General features: G+C 45.7%; 1 protein-coding gene across 1 annotated transcript in view; it reads right to left on the reverse strand.

The window, feature by feature from the left end:
- Window positions 1-15,656, reverse strand: part of RAB40C (RAB40C, member RAS oncogene family) — a 38,133-nt gene that overhangs the window by 12,550 nt on the left and 9,927 nt on the right. The window contains exons 3-4 of the mRNA XM_069809589.1: window positions 4,810-4,870; window positions 2,550-2,610 (exon numbers count right to left, since the gene is read on the reverse strand). Of these exons, the coding sequence (XP_069665690.1) occupies window positions 2,550-2,610; window positions 4,810-4,870 (122 nt within the window). The remainder of the gene's footprint in view (window positions 1-2,549; window positions 2,611-4,809; window positions 4,871-15,656) is intronic.

Genomic DNA, 15,656 nt, shown 5'->3' on the forward strand with positions numbered 1-15,656 from the left:
GAGTTATTTGAGAGAGACAATATCTGTACTCCTGCTAATACAGGAATTTTGCTGCACTGCCACATGGCAGCCAATCACTTGATGCTGAAACCAATCTAAGTTTTACTCCAAGCTACCTGGAAAAGACTGTACAAGGACTTTAGTCATTAGTCTTCAAGAAGCACCCACTTTTCACTGTGCTTATTTCATGAATACTTTCAGATGGCAGTGGAGCTATTTCACTTGGGAACTACCCCTCCTCCTACTGGGCAGGCTTGCTATTTAGGGCTGTTTTGTTGTTTTGAAGGGTAAGGGTTGACTATTTTGGCAGATCAGGATTAAGGCATCACAACAGTATTTTGGAATAGGCATTTGTTGCACAAGCAGAATGCAGGCCTTGAGGAAAAGGTATAAGCTACACCTTGCTGCGCAAGTAAGCTCCATACCCCAGCATTCAGCAATAAAGCACTCACATTAAAGGTCCCTCTGCCTGGCTGATGAGGTTTATTGTCTCTCAGACTCCTTGGAAGGGGTAAGCAGATAAGATGGATAAAGGCAAGCCTTGCAGATGTTCAGGTGAGAGTTCCTAAAGCAATACCAATAAATACAGCAAAAGGGCAAGACATTGCCTCCAAAGCAAAGAAGGTCAAGAACTTCATTTTGAGAAAGGTAGGTGAAAGCAATCTTCAATTTCAAACTTAAGGTCAGCCAGATACACAATACTTTATGGCATCCACTGTAAACACTAGCATCTAGGGAAAACAGGCTACAGGAACCCAAAGGATGCACTGTGCAAGTGCCTTACGGTTCCAGTTTCTAGACAGATGTGTACCTGTCTCTCCATCCAGTTCAAGTATTCTTATCACTACTTTTTTCACCTTTCCTGTCTGCCCCAGTTCGCTATATGGTGGCAGCAGCTACGAGTTCTGGCATGTGGGTGCAGGCTCTGCTGGGTGCAGACTTGTGGAGACGCAGCACTTGCTCTGAGGAGCTCACAGTCTACACGAAGGGGAGAAAGTCTTCTGTACAGCAGTCTGGAAAAGCAGGTCACACTGCAGACAGGGGTAAAAGCTCTCAAATGATATTTCTGGACACATTAGTTGGGAAGATTGCTGCTTTCTATTACCAGTTTGATCTGGGCATTTGACACAGCCAGGTCTCAGAAAAAGACTGACCAAAGCTAAGTTATGTGGTTATCAGAAAACCACACTGACTGATTCTGATCCTTTAAACTGGTAAGGGAAGTGACACAATGTCAAGCCCACAGATTATACTAGGACTGAAGCTCTAGACTTTTCTCAAGTGTAGTAAGGGCAAAGGGAAGCCTGAAGATAAACTCAATCACACGGGACCGAGCATGCGAACGGGAGATCCCGTACTCTCCCACTGCAGAAGGCACGCCCCAGCACTTCTTGCCTTGCACTTCTGCAAGCACCAGGAAATTGGCCTCTGCTTCAAAGGAGCTGCCTCAAAGCATCCACAACCCCAGAGATTGCACAAACAAGAATAAACATGACACCAGAGGAGATATCAACAGCACACCCCAGGCAAAGTGCTCTCATGTGTACAGCCCAAGTGAATTTGCAGGAAGTCTTAGGGAAAGAGAGCATGACGGATTTTGCCAGTTAGCAAAGCAAAAGTCTACAGCCACAAGGAGCAAAAAGCCAAGAGTAGTAATGGCAAGAGGTTGAATAAAAGCGGCAAAGTTTCCCAAAGGCTGGGAAGCTGCCAGGATAGTGGCACAGTCAGGAGGTTGATATATAGCTTCCGACTCTTAGTGTTTAAGACAGGAGGAATTTTCTCCAAAGTTTTCCAAGTTGGAAACAAAAGGAAAAATACAGTATTTCATTTAGCTTAGGGAGACTTTATCCTGGAAGGATCCTATCACATTACTAAAAGGACTACAATAAAACAGTAAGAAAGCTCTATTAACTAACTGCAGTTTTTCAGAGGACCACAAGATGTTTCTGCTGTTCAGAATCTAGATGCTATTCTGGAGCAGGGCCCAAAGGAGAAACTCAAAATGTAATGCTCTGTCTCATGTTTTAAGTAAGGTACTTTACGATCCAATTGAGCTGCTCTAGTTTCAAGTCTGCTTCAAACATGCAAGTAGGAGCCACCCTATTTTTGGAACTGACTTGAAGACAACACAGACTGGAAGAACTCCACTGGGAAAGCCAATGTCATATTTAAACAATTTTGACAAACCTCAGAAAGTATGAGCTCCCACATTAAAGCTCAGGCAGATCCAGAGCTAGAATTGCCTTGTCCTCTATAACGCCATCTTCTCAGCCCTTTTCTAGAAACTAATACTGAATATAGTCTGTAACAGACCTTTTCTGTAAGACTCTAGGAAAGTCTGTCATTTACTCCCCTCTCTTCCACCATTTCATAAAAACAGAATACCAGGCAGCAAGATAACATGCAGCCCCTCTTGGCATTTACATAGATCCCATGCTTTTGATGCTTGATGCATTCCTCTTCAGAGCTCTTTACTGTGGCATGAAAGATTTTTACAGCCTAAAGGAAAAGCAAGTGTGCCCCATCGAAGCACTGAGAACAGCACTTACCTGGGCTCCTCTAGAGTAGGATCTGAAAATGGTGCAAAATCTTCCTTGCCCTGATGTGTCCCTGCAACAAAGAAAAGTTACAGCTACGAAACTTGGAGAATTGAATCCCATACTGCATATCTCCTGTTGGACCTAAACAAATATAAATAAAAATCAGCGTTGGTCTTATTAGATCTTTAGAATATGTGTGGTACCCACACCGCTCTGCATGGTGTTTTTGGGGGAGAATTGGCGCGTGCATCACCACCTTTGGTTACAGTCAGACACACTCCAGAGGTCCTTGCTGTCATCGTGCTTCCCATGGAGAAGGTACAAACCAAAACCACTCAGCTTCAGTACTAGCTAAGTCATTTTACTCCCTTGGGCAAAGGATTTTCTCTCTAGTTCCCCACAGTCCATGGGAGTTCAAAGAGTGAGACTGCAGACCTCTTCTAGTCACGGAGAACAGCTGACCTATCGTAAAATGAACATAACCGCTCAAGATGTGAGAAATTGTCTTGCACTGCCTAGTTTCACTTATTTTTCCAAACACATTTTAACCAAAAATGAAAGGAAGTATCTTTATACCCAGATCTCTGACAGACTTGGTCGATCATACCCTACAGAGAGCTCAGGAACAGGACTAGGGGACAGTGTTTCTAGCCTACTGCAACAATAAGGGGCTATTCAGTCACTATCATTTGTCCTGACGGCAACTCTTGACGTGGTATAAATAAGTCTGACTACATTACCAGCACCTCTCAGTGCCTGCGGGAACATCTGGTACAGTAAGCCAAAGCCCAGCACACTGATTTAACCAGTATATACTAAAATGCATCAGGGTAATCAGAGACATGTTATGATGTTTGTCATATCTATTCACTAGACCAGGATAAAAGACACATTAACGACCACTGAGAAGCCTGATGAATCCCTCAGCCCCAGATTTGCACCAGTTATATGAAAAGAGCATTAACCTCAAGTTCAGGACAGTCATTCTTTCAGATATAAAGCCTTCAAAGATCATATTTTTGGTCCTGGACATCAATCTAACAGTCTGTGCTTACACCTCCTTCTCCCCCAACAATCAGATATTGGGTTGCACGAAGAAAGTAATGGTAAAAGATTACACTAAAGCATCATAAACTGATGCTACCAGCTTTTCAGGTCCTGTGCTAGTTCTCCAGCTCAAGAATTACAGTATAAAAAGGAGAGGGTTTCAAGAGGGAAGCAGTAACTACACATTTGGGGCTGGAGCATTAAAACAGACATCTTACAAGAGACAGAAGAACATAAGTGGCACATATAAACATACAAGCTAGAAGAGATAAATTAGCTGCTTCTGTTCTTTTGTAAGAAAAATGAAGACATTCAGCTTCAGAGAGCAGGGGTATAATTAAACCACAGAACCATACACTGCTAGAGTCAGTCGCTGGGGCTGAGAACATGGCGTTCATTCCTATCTAACAATTCACACAGATTGCTAATACTCCTGTTACTTGTCACAAGCATTGGTAAAGGGACTATTTAACTTCATGTTTTAGGGTCTGTGTCATTCCCTACTAGATCTGAGTGAAACCCAGAATAGGGGCAGGCTACCTATCCTTCTTCTTTCACCTACAGGATTGCTGTGTCAGCTTCTCAGCAGGTTAAACCTCAGACAAAGCTTGGCCAGAAGGACTCCAGATCTCTCTCTGGTGCTGGCAGATAAGGCAGGGATCACCCCTCCCATGCAGTGTTGTCCCATCTCCATCCCAGTGTCAGGTCACTCCAGTAAGTCCTGCTCTCCAGGGGTTTACCATACTCTGACAATAACTCTGAGGTCTATTCACTGCTCTTGTTTTTATTTTCTACTCAAGTCATTGAGAAATACCCAGCTTCTGTAGGGACTAAGGGCTTCACACGTTTTTCTTCTCCTCCTTTCCTATTCTTTTGTTTATATTTCTCATCCTAGGATTTCAGGAAAATCCAGTATTGCTTCCAAAATAGTACTGTTCCCTCAGTGATTTGAGAGCTGTATGGGAACATGGTCAGGTATGACAGAGAAAGACTGAAGTCGGACTATTCCAGCAAAGAACAGTATGCTGTTTGTGCTACTCAATCAATGGAAAGAGGTCTGGCTTGCTAGACTAACTCACTGATAAGAACAGAGAGCAAGCCTCACCGCATGCCTGGGGATGCTCTGCGCTCTCTGCAGCTCAGTACCACATCCCACTAGCAGCACCACAGCCCCTGCTCACTGGTCCTGTGCTCACAGCCAAAGCAGCTCAGAAACACTCACCACAGTTCCAGCTTGACCCTTCTGCCATCCAACAAGATAGTAGTGGTCTTGTAGTCAATTCCTGAAAGGAAACCAATAAAAAGCTGAGCAAACACTGAGCAGGTCTTCAGAGATGGACAAGAAATCTGCTCTGCCTAGCCAGATCTATCATTTCATGTTTACAGAAAGTGATGTTTTCTCCCCCTTGCTCTATTGCGTGTTTGTGGAGGGCTACAGAGACTTCATAGAAATAGACCTCTGCTTTAAGGCAAAGACTACTCTTGTGAAGCTCTATCCCTCCTCCCTAAAAATATAGTTAACCCCTAGATTGTTTCTTACTTCTCCATTATTGGATAAAACACGCTAGGACTCGAGCTGTAGGAGATTCAGTGGTCTGTAGCATTATCCCAAGTGACAGTGTTACATTACAGACTTTTGGGGGACGAGCCAGAGACGAGCAATTTAGAAGCACGTCTGCTAAGTCAGCCTGCAGACTCACCATCTCTCAAGAAACATCACTGCCTAAAACAATCAAAGGACATTTTGGGAGGTGGGCGATACTGAAAGCCTGTCCGGGCAATGCTGTTTCTTCTTCTGAGCAGCTCTCAGGTGTGTATCATACATGGTCAGATAAGGCAGAAAGCATTCCCCCTTTATCAAGGGCTGAGAAGGAAGCACAGACGACTGCTTTTCATAGAGCCACAGGACCAGAGCAGCAGAAGACCCTCCAAACTGCAACACCAGGCTGTGCTGACAAGCAACTCGTTCGCACAAGGGGTGCCCAACATCTTCAGATACACAAAGAGTTTGTTAAAAACTGGGAGCCTGTCTCACATTCGGAGAAGTTTAAAAAAGGGGCAACTCCACTTGCAAGCAACATGTCCAAACTGAGCCAAACACACCACTCCCCATGGCCCCAGGCACAGGAGGGAAGAGGCATGACCGTACCTCCCACCTCTTCCCCCAAAGCCTGGGCTCAGGAACGGCCAAGGGGCACCAGGTGTCCAGGAAAAGCAGCTTCTCCCAAGCTCCAGTTAATAAGCTTCAAGTGTATTGAAGTTGCTTAAACAAAGCATTGTACACCATTACTGCACACCCACTAAAGCATAAACTAATTTACAATTGTCTTTAATAAAGCAGAGTCACTTCACTCTGATTAGATCAACTTTATTTTTTCCTCTTGCCAATAGGTATCAAACTTTGAATCTATATTAAAAACCCACCATTGTGTTACGACCTGTATTTCCCTTCTCCTGCAAGAATACTGCCCCGATAACCAAACAGACAAGTTTGTAAATAAAGCAAATGGATTTTTCTGAGTCATCAGCAGGAGCTGCCTGTTAGTGAAAAACAAATTAGATTTCAGCCTTCACAGGGTGCTATAAAAAGCAATAAAGATAATTATCTTAAATTCAAACTATTTCCAGTGCTTTATCACAGAAAATAGGCAGTTTACATTTTATGTTCCTCCAGAGATAAGTGAATGATCTGTATTTATTTTCAGGCGGACATAAATCTCCCTCGTCCCCAGGGATGGCAAGCTGTAGTGGGAGAAAGCCTGCTCTGCAGGCAGGAGGGAGCATCCAGACTTCTCGCCCCCAGACCCTGAACCAGGATCATCCCCTGGCACAGGCTGATGGGCCATTAGGGAAAGGGCTAATTAAGCCCACTGCCCTGTTTCAGCAGCAAAACCCCCAGAGACTCTGCTCCACTCCTTAGGCAGAAGAGCTCCCTGCAGCAGGAAGCCCTCAGCATCCTCTGTGCCAGCAGCCCAAGCACATGGATGGAGCAGTTGCATGAAAGCACTGAGGAGGGGGAACTGAGACAGTTTTCAGGGCACAGAAGCCAAGTGCTTCCAAAAATGCCACCATCGAGGTGAAATGATCACTTGACTATCAGCTTTTAAAAGTGAGAGAGGTTCAGCTTGACTGGAAAGAGAAGAAAACTCGTTAATTGAAACGCCAAACACAGAAACCCAGAAATGCCTTCGTTAGGTTCCACACTCGCAAACTGCCCAGCCTACATCCCCAACGTGAGGAATGTGGGTTCCCTGTCGCAAATACACGACTCAGTCACCAGAGCAATGCTTTAAATACCCATTCCCTCCATGCCCATCTGAAACTATACCACATACTTTAAACTAGAGCAACGCCAGTCTTTGGGCAGAACAATATGGCCATGACCAAAGCAGGCAACCAACAGAAAACAGCACTGGAAAACTTCCTGAGCTCCTGGTCCAACTGCTCCTCACTCCAAAGATGCTCAGGGAAAATAAATAGGCAAAGTAGAAGTCCTTCATATCCTTCGTAGTGATGCCTTTGCTCAGAAGAGAAGGTATGCGAGATGGAGGGAATAAGCACGAGGTGCATGGTTGTACTTGCCCCTGCAGATATCCTTTCCCAGGGGACAGGGAGGGATGGCAGGGATTCCCAGCTTGCGTGGGAAATTAATAGAGCTCACCACGATGGAGCTGTTCTGGCAGACTCTCCAGGCACCTGCTGCCCACCACACTTGAGGTCAAATGCCAAATGCAAAAGCACAGAGAAAGGAAAGTACCAAATCTATCTCTTCACATTTCCAGACAGCTGCAGTCAACTGGTTTCGTTGCCTGGCCTCAGGGCAGCCCATGTCTTTGTGCAGAACTTTGCTCCTTGGCATCAGAGTGCTGGAGGTGAAGAGTAAAGGCCTTTCTGAAGATTACACCCCTGCAGTACTGCCATGAAACCAGCCTCAGGAATTCACATACACTCAAGCTAAAAGCAAAGCTGTTTTGACTTTTTATTCTAGGCTACAGTCAGCATTTAAGCAGTAAGTAACACAGGCTGGAGGAAAGCAATGCACTTTTTAACTTGCATACACTCAAATTGGGGCTAGGGAGTAATTTACAAAAAGTTTTTGAGCAAACTCTACCTACAGGCTCACTGATAATGACAAAACCTGTGCAACTGCAACATTTTGGAGAAAATGTCAGCTTCCCTCTTGCATAAACACTCAGCGCATCAGGACAGGTCAAAGGGTCTCCCTTTAAAGCTTGCACGCAGCATCTTTTTTTTTTTTTTTGGTCTGTTTTTTTTTCTTAGCTGGTTTGCACTCTGAGCAGAGCGCAGCTCACTCTCTTCACTGTGCAGTATGGCCATAGCTCACCAGTGCTAGAAAACTTGCATCCATCACAGATGCCCTTAAAATTGCGAGACTCACCACAGCGGCTAACGCCAGCACTGGCCACCTCACAGCTGGTACCTTTCTGTTTTAGTCCCAGTGACACACAGCAGTTTCCCAAGCTGTAGCCCAAATACATAGTCCCCCCATTTACAGCTGGCAAGGAAGCAGAGCAGCCCAGCTCGCTTTCCTAGGCCCAGCCTCCAGCTCAAGCTCAGCCTTGGCTTCCCCCTTGTCCCAGGGACCCGCCGGCCGTAGCAGCCACTAGATGCCACCATTGCACAGAGGCTGCTGGCAGCGTGACAGCCGCTGGCAGAGCCTGCCGTGGCCGAGCCGCACCAGGGCTGCTCGCCTGCCTTTTCATTTCAGGCAGCTCAGACACCAATAACTTAAGGGAAGTTTTTAAAATTTAATTTCTGTAGTTGAGAGGGTTTTCCCCACCTGAGCATCACCTCTGCTTGCAGCAAAGTACAGCTCATTTCGAGACTGACATTTATTCTCTGCCAGAGCGTGCTTTGATCCCCTGGAAGGGATGCGCTGCTACAAACCCCACGCGATGCTCCTGCGGCGCACGCAGCACCAGCAAACCAGACGACACCAGCAAACCAGCCAACTCGTCGCCAGCAGCTGCCTCCGCCACCCCGCCTGGCCCGCGGGGCACACAGCACTGGGGGAAAAGAAAACAGTCTCGTTTAAAGCTTATTTTATATCAAGTGATCTCTTTCTTGACCAATATCTAGCATGGTGCAACAAAATGAATGAGGCTTGGAAAACAAGTCTGGGCTGTTCTCTCTAATTTAGCATTCAGGTCGACTCCTCTGCTATTTTTCCAGTCCCGCTTTAGACTCCTACTTACGCTGACGCCATCTCAACCCCAATTCTCGAGCAGCGAGCCGACCTGGCACAGGGCGCTCTGCGAAGCAATCTGCTGTTACCAAGCCTGATGTCAGACAACTGATTCCCCTCCACAGAGCCGGGTTTCACGCTCCTGGGCAAGACTCCAGGGAATTCCAAACCTTTATTTCTTTTGCTAGTCGGTATAAGGAAAACCTAAGAAAGCAAGCCATTTTCCCATGGGAATACACAGGATGTGTTATAGGAAACTCTGACCTCTTCCAAATTACTCATGCAGAGCACAGCACACTTTGCATCAATATGACCTGAAAAACTCCACACCCAACCTTAGCTTAGTTAAAAATTTCACCCACAAGATTACACCTGATGTGAACAGGAAAAGTAAAACCCCTCCAAGAGAAATGACAATTTTCTTCCAGCATTTGATACTACTTTGTATCAGGCTGTCAGTCCCCCTTCCTTTTTGGAATTCACGGCTCAGCAAAGGCATCCCTCCGCTCCGCCAAGGCCCTGAACTGCATCTGCACCACCAGCAGCACTCTGAAAACACAACGGAGGAGGCAGCAGGCAAGCAGATAAACGGAACTGGAAGTCACATTGGAAAAGGTAGAAAGACAAGGGAGAAACACATTTCATGCTACTCTTGGGCTCTCCCTTTAAACATATTAAGATCTCGGGTAAATTGCTTTAAATAGCTCAGGTGAACAAGGCTCTATAAATATTTACTACTGTAAGCACAGCAGCTTCTTGACTTTGTGTAGGTCTTTGTTTTAGAGAAAAGGAGACAACTTTGCAGTTGCAGACTCTCAAGATGACTACCCTCACGCCTCAGCAGGGGACCAGAAGGCTCACCTCCCCTGAAAAAGGCAGATTTGCGCAAAACCTTACAGCAGTAAGAGCAGCACGTGCCTTTTTCCTCCTTCAAGGAAAAAGATCACCTTCCTTTCTGAGGTGATCCTCAGTGCTGGGGTGAGAGCGATTCCAGCTCTCAGTGGGATGCTAGAGCCAATACTGCATTTTAGGTTATTGGTCCAAATCAAGTGTCCTCCTCCAGAGATGCTCTAATGATCCAAGCCCCAACTAACAGCTTCACTGCACCTATACAAATATAAAAAAGGTACAACGAGGACTCGCCCTGTGACAGAGGGATGAAGGGACTTGCCCGAGATTGAAGCAACCCATCAGCAGGTTTTCCTATGACCTTCCTCAAAGGCTGGGCTGCAGCAGGCTAGCAGCAACATCTCCGGGTTGCATCTGCAGTGTCTTTAAGAAGAACATAATTTATTCACAAATCTGGAGCAGAAGACATTCCAGGTGATGTTTAAAAAATTCTCTTCCCAAAGGAAAAAAAAAATATATAAAAATAAAATCAATGCACTCAAGTGAAACATTGATACAGTTCTAAGACAAGCTTGCTTTCCTTCCAAGATATACTCTACTTATCACTTGAAGTCATTTACAGTTTGCGTGAATCAGATTGGCCAAAGATGCTTTTGCCACCTCATTTCTTAAATGAACTGTTTTCTGCTTGTGGGAGCTTGGAATCCACCACCTCACTTTCTGTTAGTCCACCCACAAACAAAAACCAATGCACATTATTTGAACTTCATTAAAAATATGATCAGTTCCCCCAGCTTACAGACATGTGCTGTATAATGCCACCTCAGATTTTTTTTCTTTCTTTTAGAATAAATTAACCTGGGTTTCACTTATTTATAATTCAAAAGAAGTCAATGAATCCATTTGCAAAGTGATATATAAGGGCAATAGGCAAAACTTGAGGTGTACAATGATGATGAGCCGAGGCCAATCCTTCACTCAATGCATTATATAAATAAGAAACTAAGATAAATCGAGTAGACTTCTGTTATTTATCTAACAAATGCTGCTTTTTAGCAGACTGTTATTTCATCTATAGACATAATTAAGCCAGTTCTAATAACAATGGCATTTGAGTCCTCAGAGGAGGACTGATGAGTGAGATGTGCCTAATCTGTTGGCACTCCTAGAGAAATGCTCTGCTCTACTGGGAAATTTTAACAGTGGCTCACAAGCCACCAGCAACACTCGTCATGCCACCACAGCACCTCAACCAGCAAGCCTGAGGACAGACTTCCATTTGCGCCTGTTGTTAGTACAGTCAAAGCCACCGTGCCACAACTGTCCAACTGAAAGTGCTGGATTTTCCCCCAAAGCACCCCCAGCCTCTTCTGTTTTCCTACAGGTCATCAGCAATGCTGAGTCCAGAAAAAGGCCTAGGACTTCTTAAAAAGGTCTTCTTAAAGGTTTGCAGGCTTAATGCCACACTGGCCAGTGACTGCTGGGAAGAGGGGAGAGCAGAGGGCTGGGATAAAAAAAAATAAAAACAGAGAATACACATCAAATATTTAACTTACTGAGATTTCACAGTGAACTCAAGTAACCAGCTATGAAGGGCTGGTCATGCTGCATGGCATTCAAGAGGATCCTCGGGGGGAAGTGATGTAGGTTTCTGTGAGCAGCTGGCAAATAAATAACTGAAAAATTTAAAGGCATGCCATGATTATAAAACACTGTCAAGAGTATCAGGCAAACTCTGTTTCTCCTGGGGCAGCACTGAGAATACCTCCCAATCAGTGTGGCGGACTTTGCAGACAAATTGCAATGAATTCGTAATGCAAGCATTGTGGCAATTCTTACTTAATAGACAAGGAAGGATGCGAAGCCATAACAACCCAGTGTGCAGCTGGTCTTAAATGATTATTTTCATTGCCACAAAAGAAGATAAACACCAAGAAACACTTTAGAGTGGGTCAATGGATTGTAAATAATATTTTTTTCCTTCCCTTTTGCAAAAGGAAAACATTAAGAATGAATCTCCAGTGAAGCTTCTCAGCAGCAACGACTCCAAGAGCTGCGGCTAAGCAGAGATGGGTAAATTTAGTTTTAAACCTTTATCACCAGTTCAGACAATGCTGTGGATACCAGCAAGAACACCACAGCCAACTGTGAATTTTGAGGAGAACGTAAACTACGCATGAGAGCCCTGTTCCCTCCCTAGCAGTCCCTTGCTGGCCAGTCTCATGGGCAGCTGGGCCAGGCTCCCCGGGAAGGGTCCAGGCAGGGTGTCCCCTCCTTCAAGACCCTCTTGCAGGGCTGGCAGAGCCTTGCTGGCTATCATTTGGGCTCCCCAGCCTGCCACCGTCCCTCGGCACACCTTTGGGGATGTGCAGGCAAGTTTTTTATCACATAAGCTAGCAGTTGTCTTACTTGCGTGTGTGCAAGACCAAGCTGCTGCAAGGTCCCTCCCTCTTCCTTCAAAGGGCTTGTGCAAACCTTCCAGCTGGATTAGAAGAAGAAAAACCAACCAATTAATCTATGCAAAACCCAGTATGGTGACCACACCTCTGCCTGTACAACAGGCGTCATAACTAGAGCCTTTCTGTGCTCTGGTAAGTTCAGCCTAAAGCCATTAGCACAGAATTTAATTTATTCCAAATGCCAGCAATAACCGAGCAGTGTCCAAAGACGACTGTTTATTCTACCAAGTCCCTGGGTGTCACAGATGTTAACTAGACCTTTCTAAGCCATAACTGACATGGCTGGGTTTTAAAATGGAAAGCCTTGCCCCTGTGTGCGCAGGCACTGCATGAGGCTGCCCAGCACCCTTCAGAAAGCCGGAGCGACTGCACCATGCCATGCACGCAGGGAGAGCGGCCAGCAGTGGCACCGGCCAGCAAGCCGACCCTGGCCAACATTTTCATAGGGGCAAGTTAATGATGAAAAGCAATAATTGTTTCCTACAGGGCAGCAGCACCGCCACACATCTGACAGCTGAGAGCCTGAGGGGCTGGTGTGCCACAGTTTCCCCAAAAACAAATGAGTGGGGATGCCCCCATCCCTACTGAGTGTGGAGAAGAGGCAGAAGCAACAACAAGCAGCCAAGTCCCGTCCTCACCAACAAGGCAAAGAGAACAAACAAGGGAAGAGAAGTGCTGGGAGGTCACAAAATTGAGGCCAAAAGTTGTGTGCAGTAGCTCCAGGTCTGCGTCGGGATGTGAGCAGACCAGCTCCAGAACAAGAGCATCATTCCCACCTCCAGGCCTCGGCATGCAAAAATCCCACCCCAAAACCCCAAGGCAAAACCCTGCAGACCACCACCACCCCCATAACCAAACCGCCCTCACTTGTGGGGCTGACAGCAGGAATTTGGACAGCAAGGACACTGGCACAGCAGCTCACAACACCGCCTGAACCAAGACCCTCCCCGTCAGGTTATTTCAGGGTGAAAGAACCCCCCACCCGCAGGGTGTTATCCACAAGCAGCGTTCCCAGCAGCAGCCCTCTCCAGTGCCCAGCTTTGGGGGTGTACCGGGAGCTATACACAAGGTCAGGCCAAGAGGGACAGAGCTACTCCAGAACAGTTTCACAGCACATTTCTGCAACACAGCCAGTGCTGTACAAACTCACCAGCTTCTCCACAGGCTCTGCTCAAACCAAAGTAGGTACTGGCCTCCTGGGATTCATTTTCTGGCAGAACTGTACTCCACGAGAAGACAACAGTTATTATCCCCCCATCACCATGTTCACACGCTCCCTCTCATTGCGTCCCAAATCCTGCATCTTTTCGTTTAAGAATGGTTTATGGCAGGATGGTCGTTAAATGGCAACCTACAGCTACTGAGTCCAGCAGCCAAGCTGCTCCAAGAAGCAGAATACAAAGCCAGGATGCATTATGAGCGCAGTTCAAAATGCCTTATTTTGGGGTTTTGAGGGTTTTTTTTCATGCTTTCACCAGCTTATGAGTAAAATGGCAACCAGGGCTGAAGAGTCATATCAGAATTGTTTGCTTGTGGGCAAAAGTTGATACAGAAAGACTTGTCATTTCATTTCTAGTCAAACGAGGCAGAGGGGTACAGAAATTACAGCCAGCCAGGAGTTGCCAGCTGTTGAATGCACATTCAAAGCAAACAGGTTTTGCACTGCAGTGCACAATGGACTGAATGTATTAGTCAAACACCAAAATCCACTCCTAGGCAGAAGGCAACTGCTGGGGCCAGCACCCAAGTAACGTGTGCACCAAAAGACACAGGTATTGAGATCCTCTGACTTGAGTAATTTAAAAAACAGGCAGTAGAATCTGTATGTTGAAGACACCACCAGTGCACTACCTTCCACTGCAGCTCCTACTATTAACTTAGTTATTTTCTCCGTCATCTGTAAGTGATACTAAATCATTCAGAAAAAATGTGGTATGAGCACATAAACACTAGCTGATGAAAAAAGTGAATTCAAGCTATTCAAATAACAACTGATTAAGTCATCCGACCATAAAAAGTGTGTACAACAGCACATTAACAGCAGCAATTTAGCTAGTCAGCTCAGAGCTGTAAGCCACAGAAGAAATCCCTTCCAAACAACACATGAGCTCATCAGTTTGAGTCATGCATTCAATTACCTACTCTTTAGATAGACAAACAACAAATTATCTCCATCAACAACAGGGGTCAACAAAACATATGCTTCAAAACAAAGGTGGATTCATCCCAGGTCTGTGTCTTTTGGTGTTAGGATTTACCTCGGCAGTATTACTTCTTTGTTTTAAGCAGGGTGGTAAAAATTTCCGAACAGCATGACTGCAAAACACCCCCAGCTCCTGCCTGCAGAGCTGGAGCTGAGGGTCAGAAAGCATGTGCTTTTACCACTGTGCTCCTGTCCTGTGTTGTAGCTGAGCAGCTGCCTTGGGAACAGGATCAAGAGGTCTCGGTTCTTACCGGGCACATAGGAGACCAGTGCTTCTTCTGCATGGTGCTGGCAGGGGGACAGGGGTAGATAGAAGCCATCTGCTCAAGCCTTTGTCATCTCCTGCTCACACAGCAAATAAAAGATCCACTCTTGGTGCAGAAGTCAATGGGAGGTAACGAGGAGCTTCTGGTTATTTAACTGTGCAGCAGATGAGTTTGAGCTGTTTTGAGCCGAGGAGTTCAGCCCCCATGCACACAGCCAGGAGCCCACGTCCCCGAACGAAGCTCAGCACGTCACACGAGCTGCTGCCAACTCAAGAGAGCTGCTGCGGCACTTGGCAGCTCTGCGTGATACATCCAACAAGCTGCCGAGCACCTCGTACAAAGACGCTTGCAGAAACAGAGAGAGAACAAACACCTTCCAATTATTTGAAGTTACCCACATTTGTGGATTTTCTCCAGAAAAACATACTCCGTCTTCCACTCATATCTGCCTCATTTCAACTGAGAGTGCTTTCGATTAAGAGTGGAAGCCTTTCACAAAAAGGCTGCTCAAGTCAGAGTTTGTTCCCAGGCATCTTCATCTACAGCTAAGGGATTGTAGGTGAGGATCTCAGACAAATAATTGCTCGTTTGGTTTTGTAACCAGCCAAAAGCAGAATACTTATTTGGAGACCTCTAGGAAGCCCAGACTAGCAGAAGACTTCACTTGTCCACTGCTTGCTCCACAGCCCAGCAGTGTTCCGGTAGCTACATGGTCCTCACACAGAGAAACTCTGTTCTGGGCTCATTTAAGGATGACAGCTGCATCTGAAAACAGCATTTGAAGCCAGAAGCAAATCTGTTCCTAAAGCTTAAACAATTTCAGCAGACACCCGGGAAGCCACAGAAACAGTCAAAAGTCAGTCCAGAATTGGGGATGTTAAGTGGATTTGTGCTTTAGAAGAAAATCAAGAATGATTTTATGCACAGAAGCAACAACAAACAAAAGAGTTTCTTCATGCTTTGCAGTTCAGATCTCCATAAAAACTATACAGCTGCACACAGAAACAAAGACAGCCTATGAGGCAAATCAGAGGGCACCATAACAATCTTCATTGTTGCTGGATTACCATACAAACACCAAGATAC

This window comes from Haliaeetus albicilla, chromosome 22 (assembly GCF_947461875.1).
Source record: "Haliaeetus albicilla chromosome 22, bHalAlb1.1, whole genome shotgun sequence".
NCBI lineage: Eukaryota > Metazoa > Chordata > Aves > Accipitriformes > Accipitridae > Haliaeetus > Haliaeetus albicilla.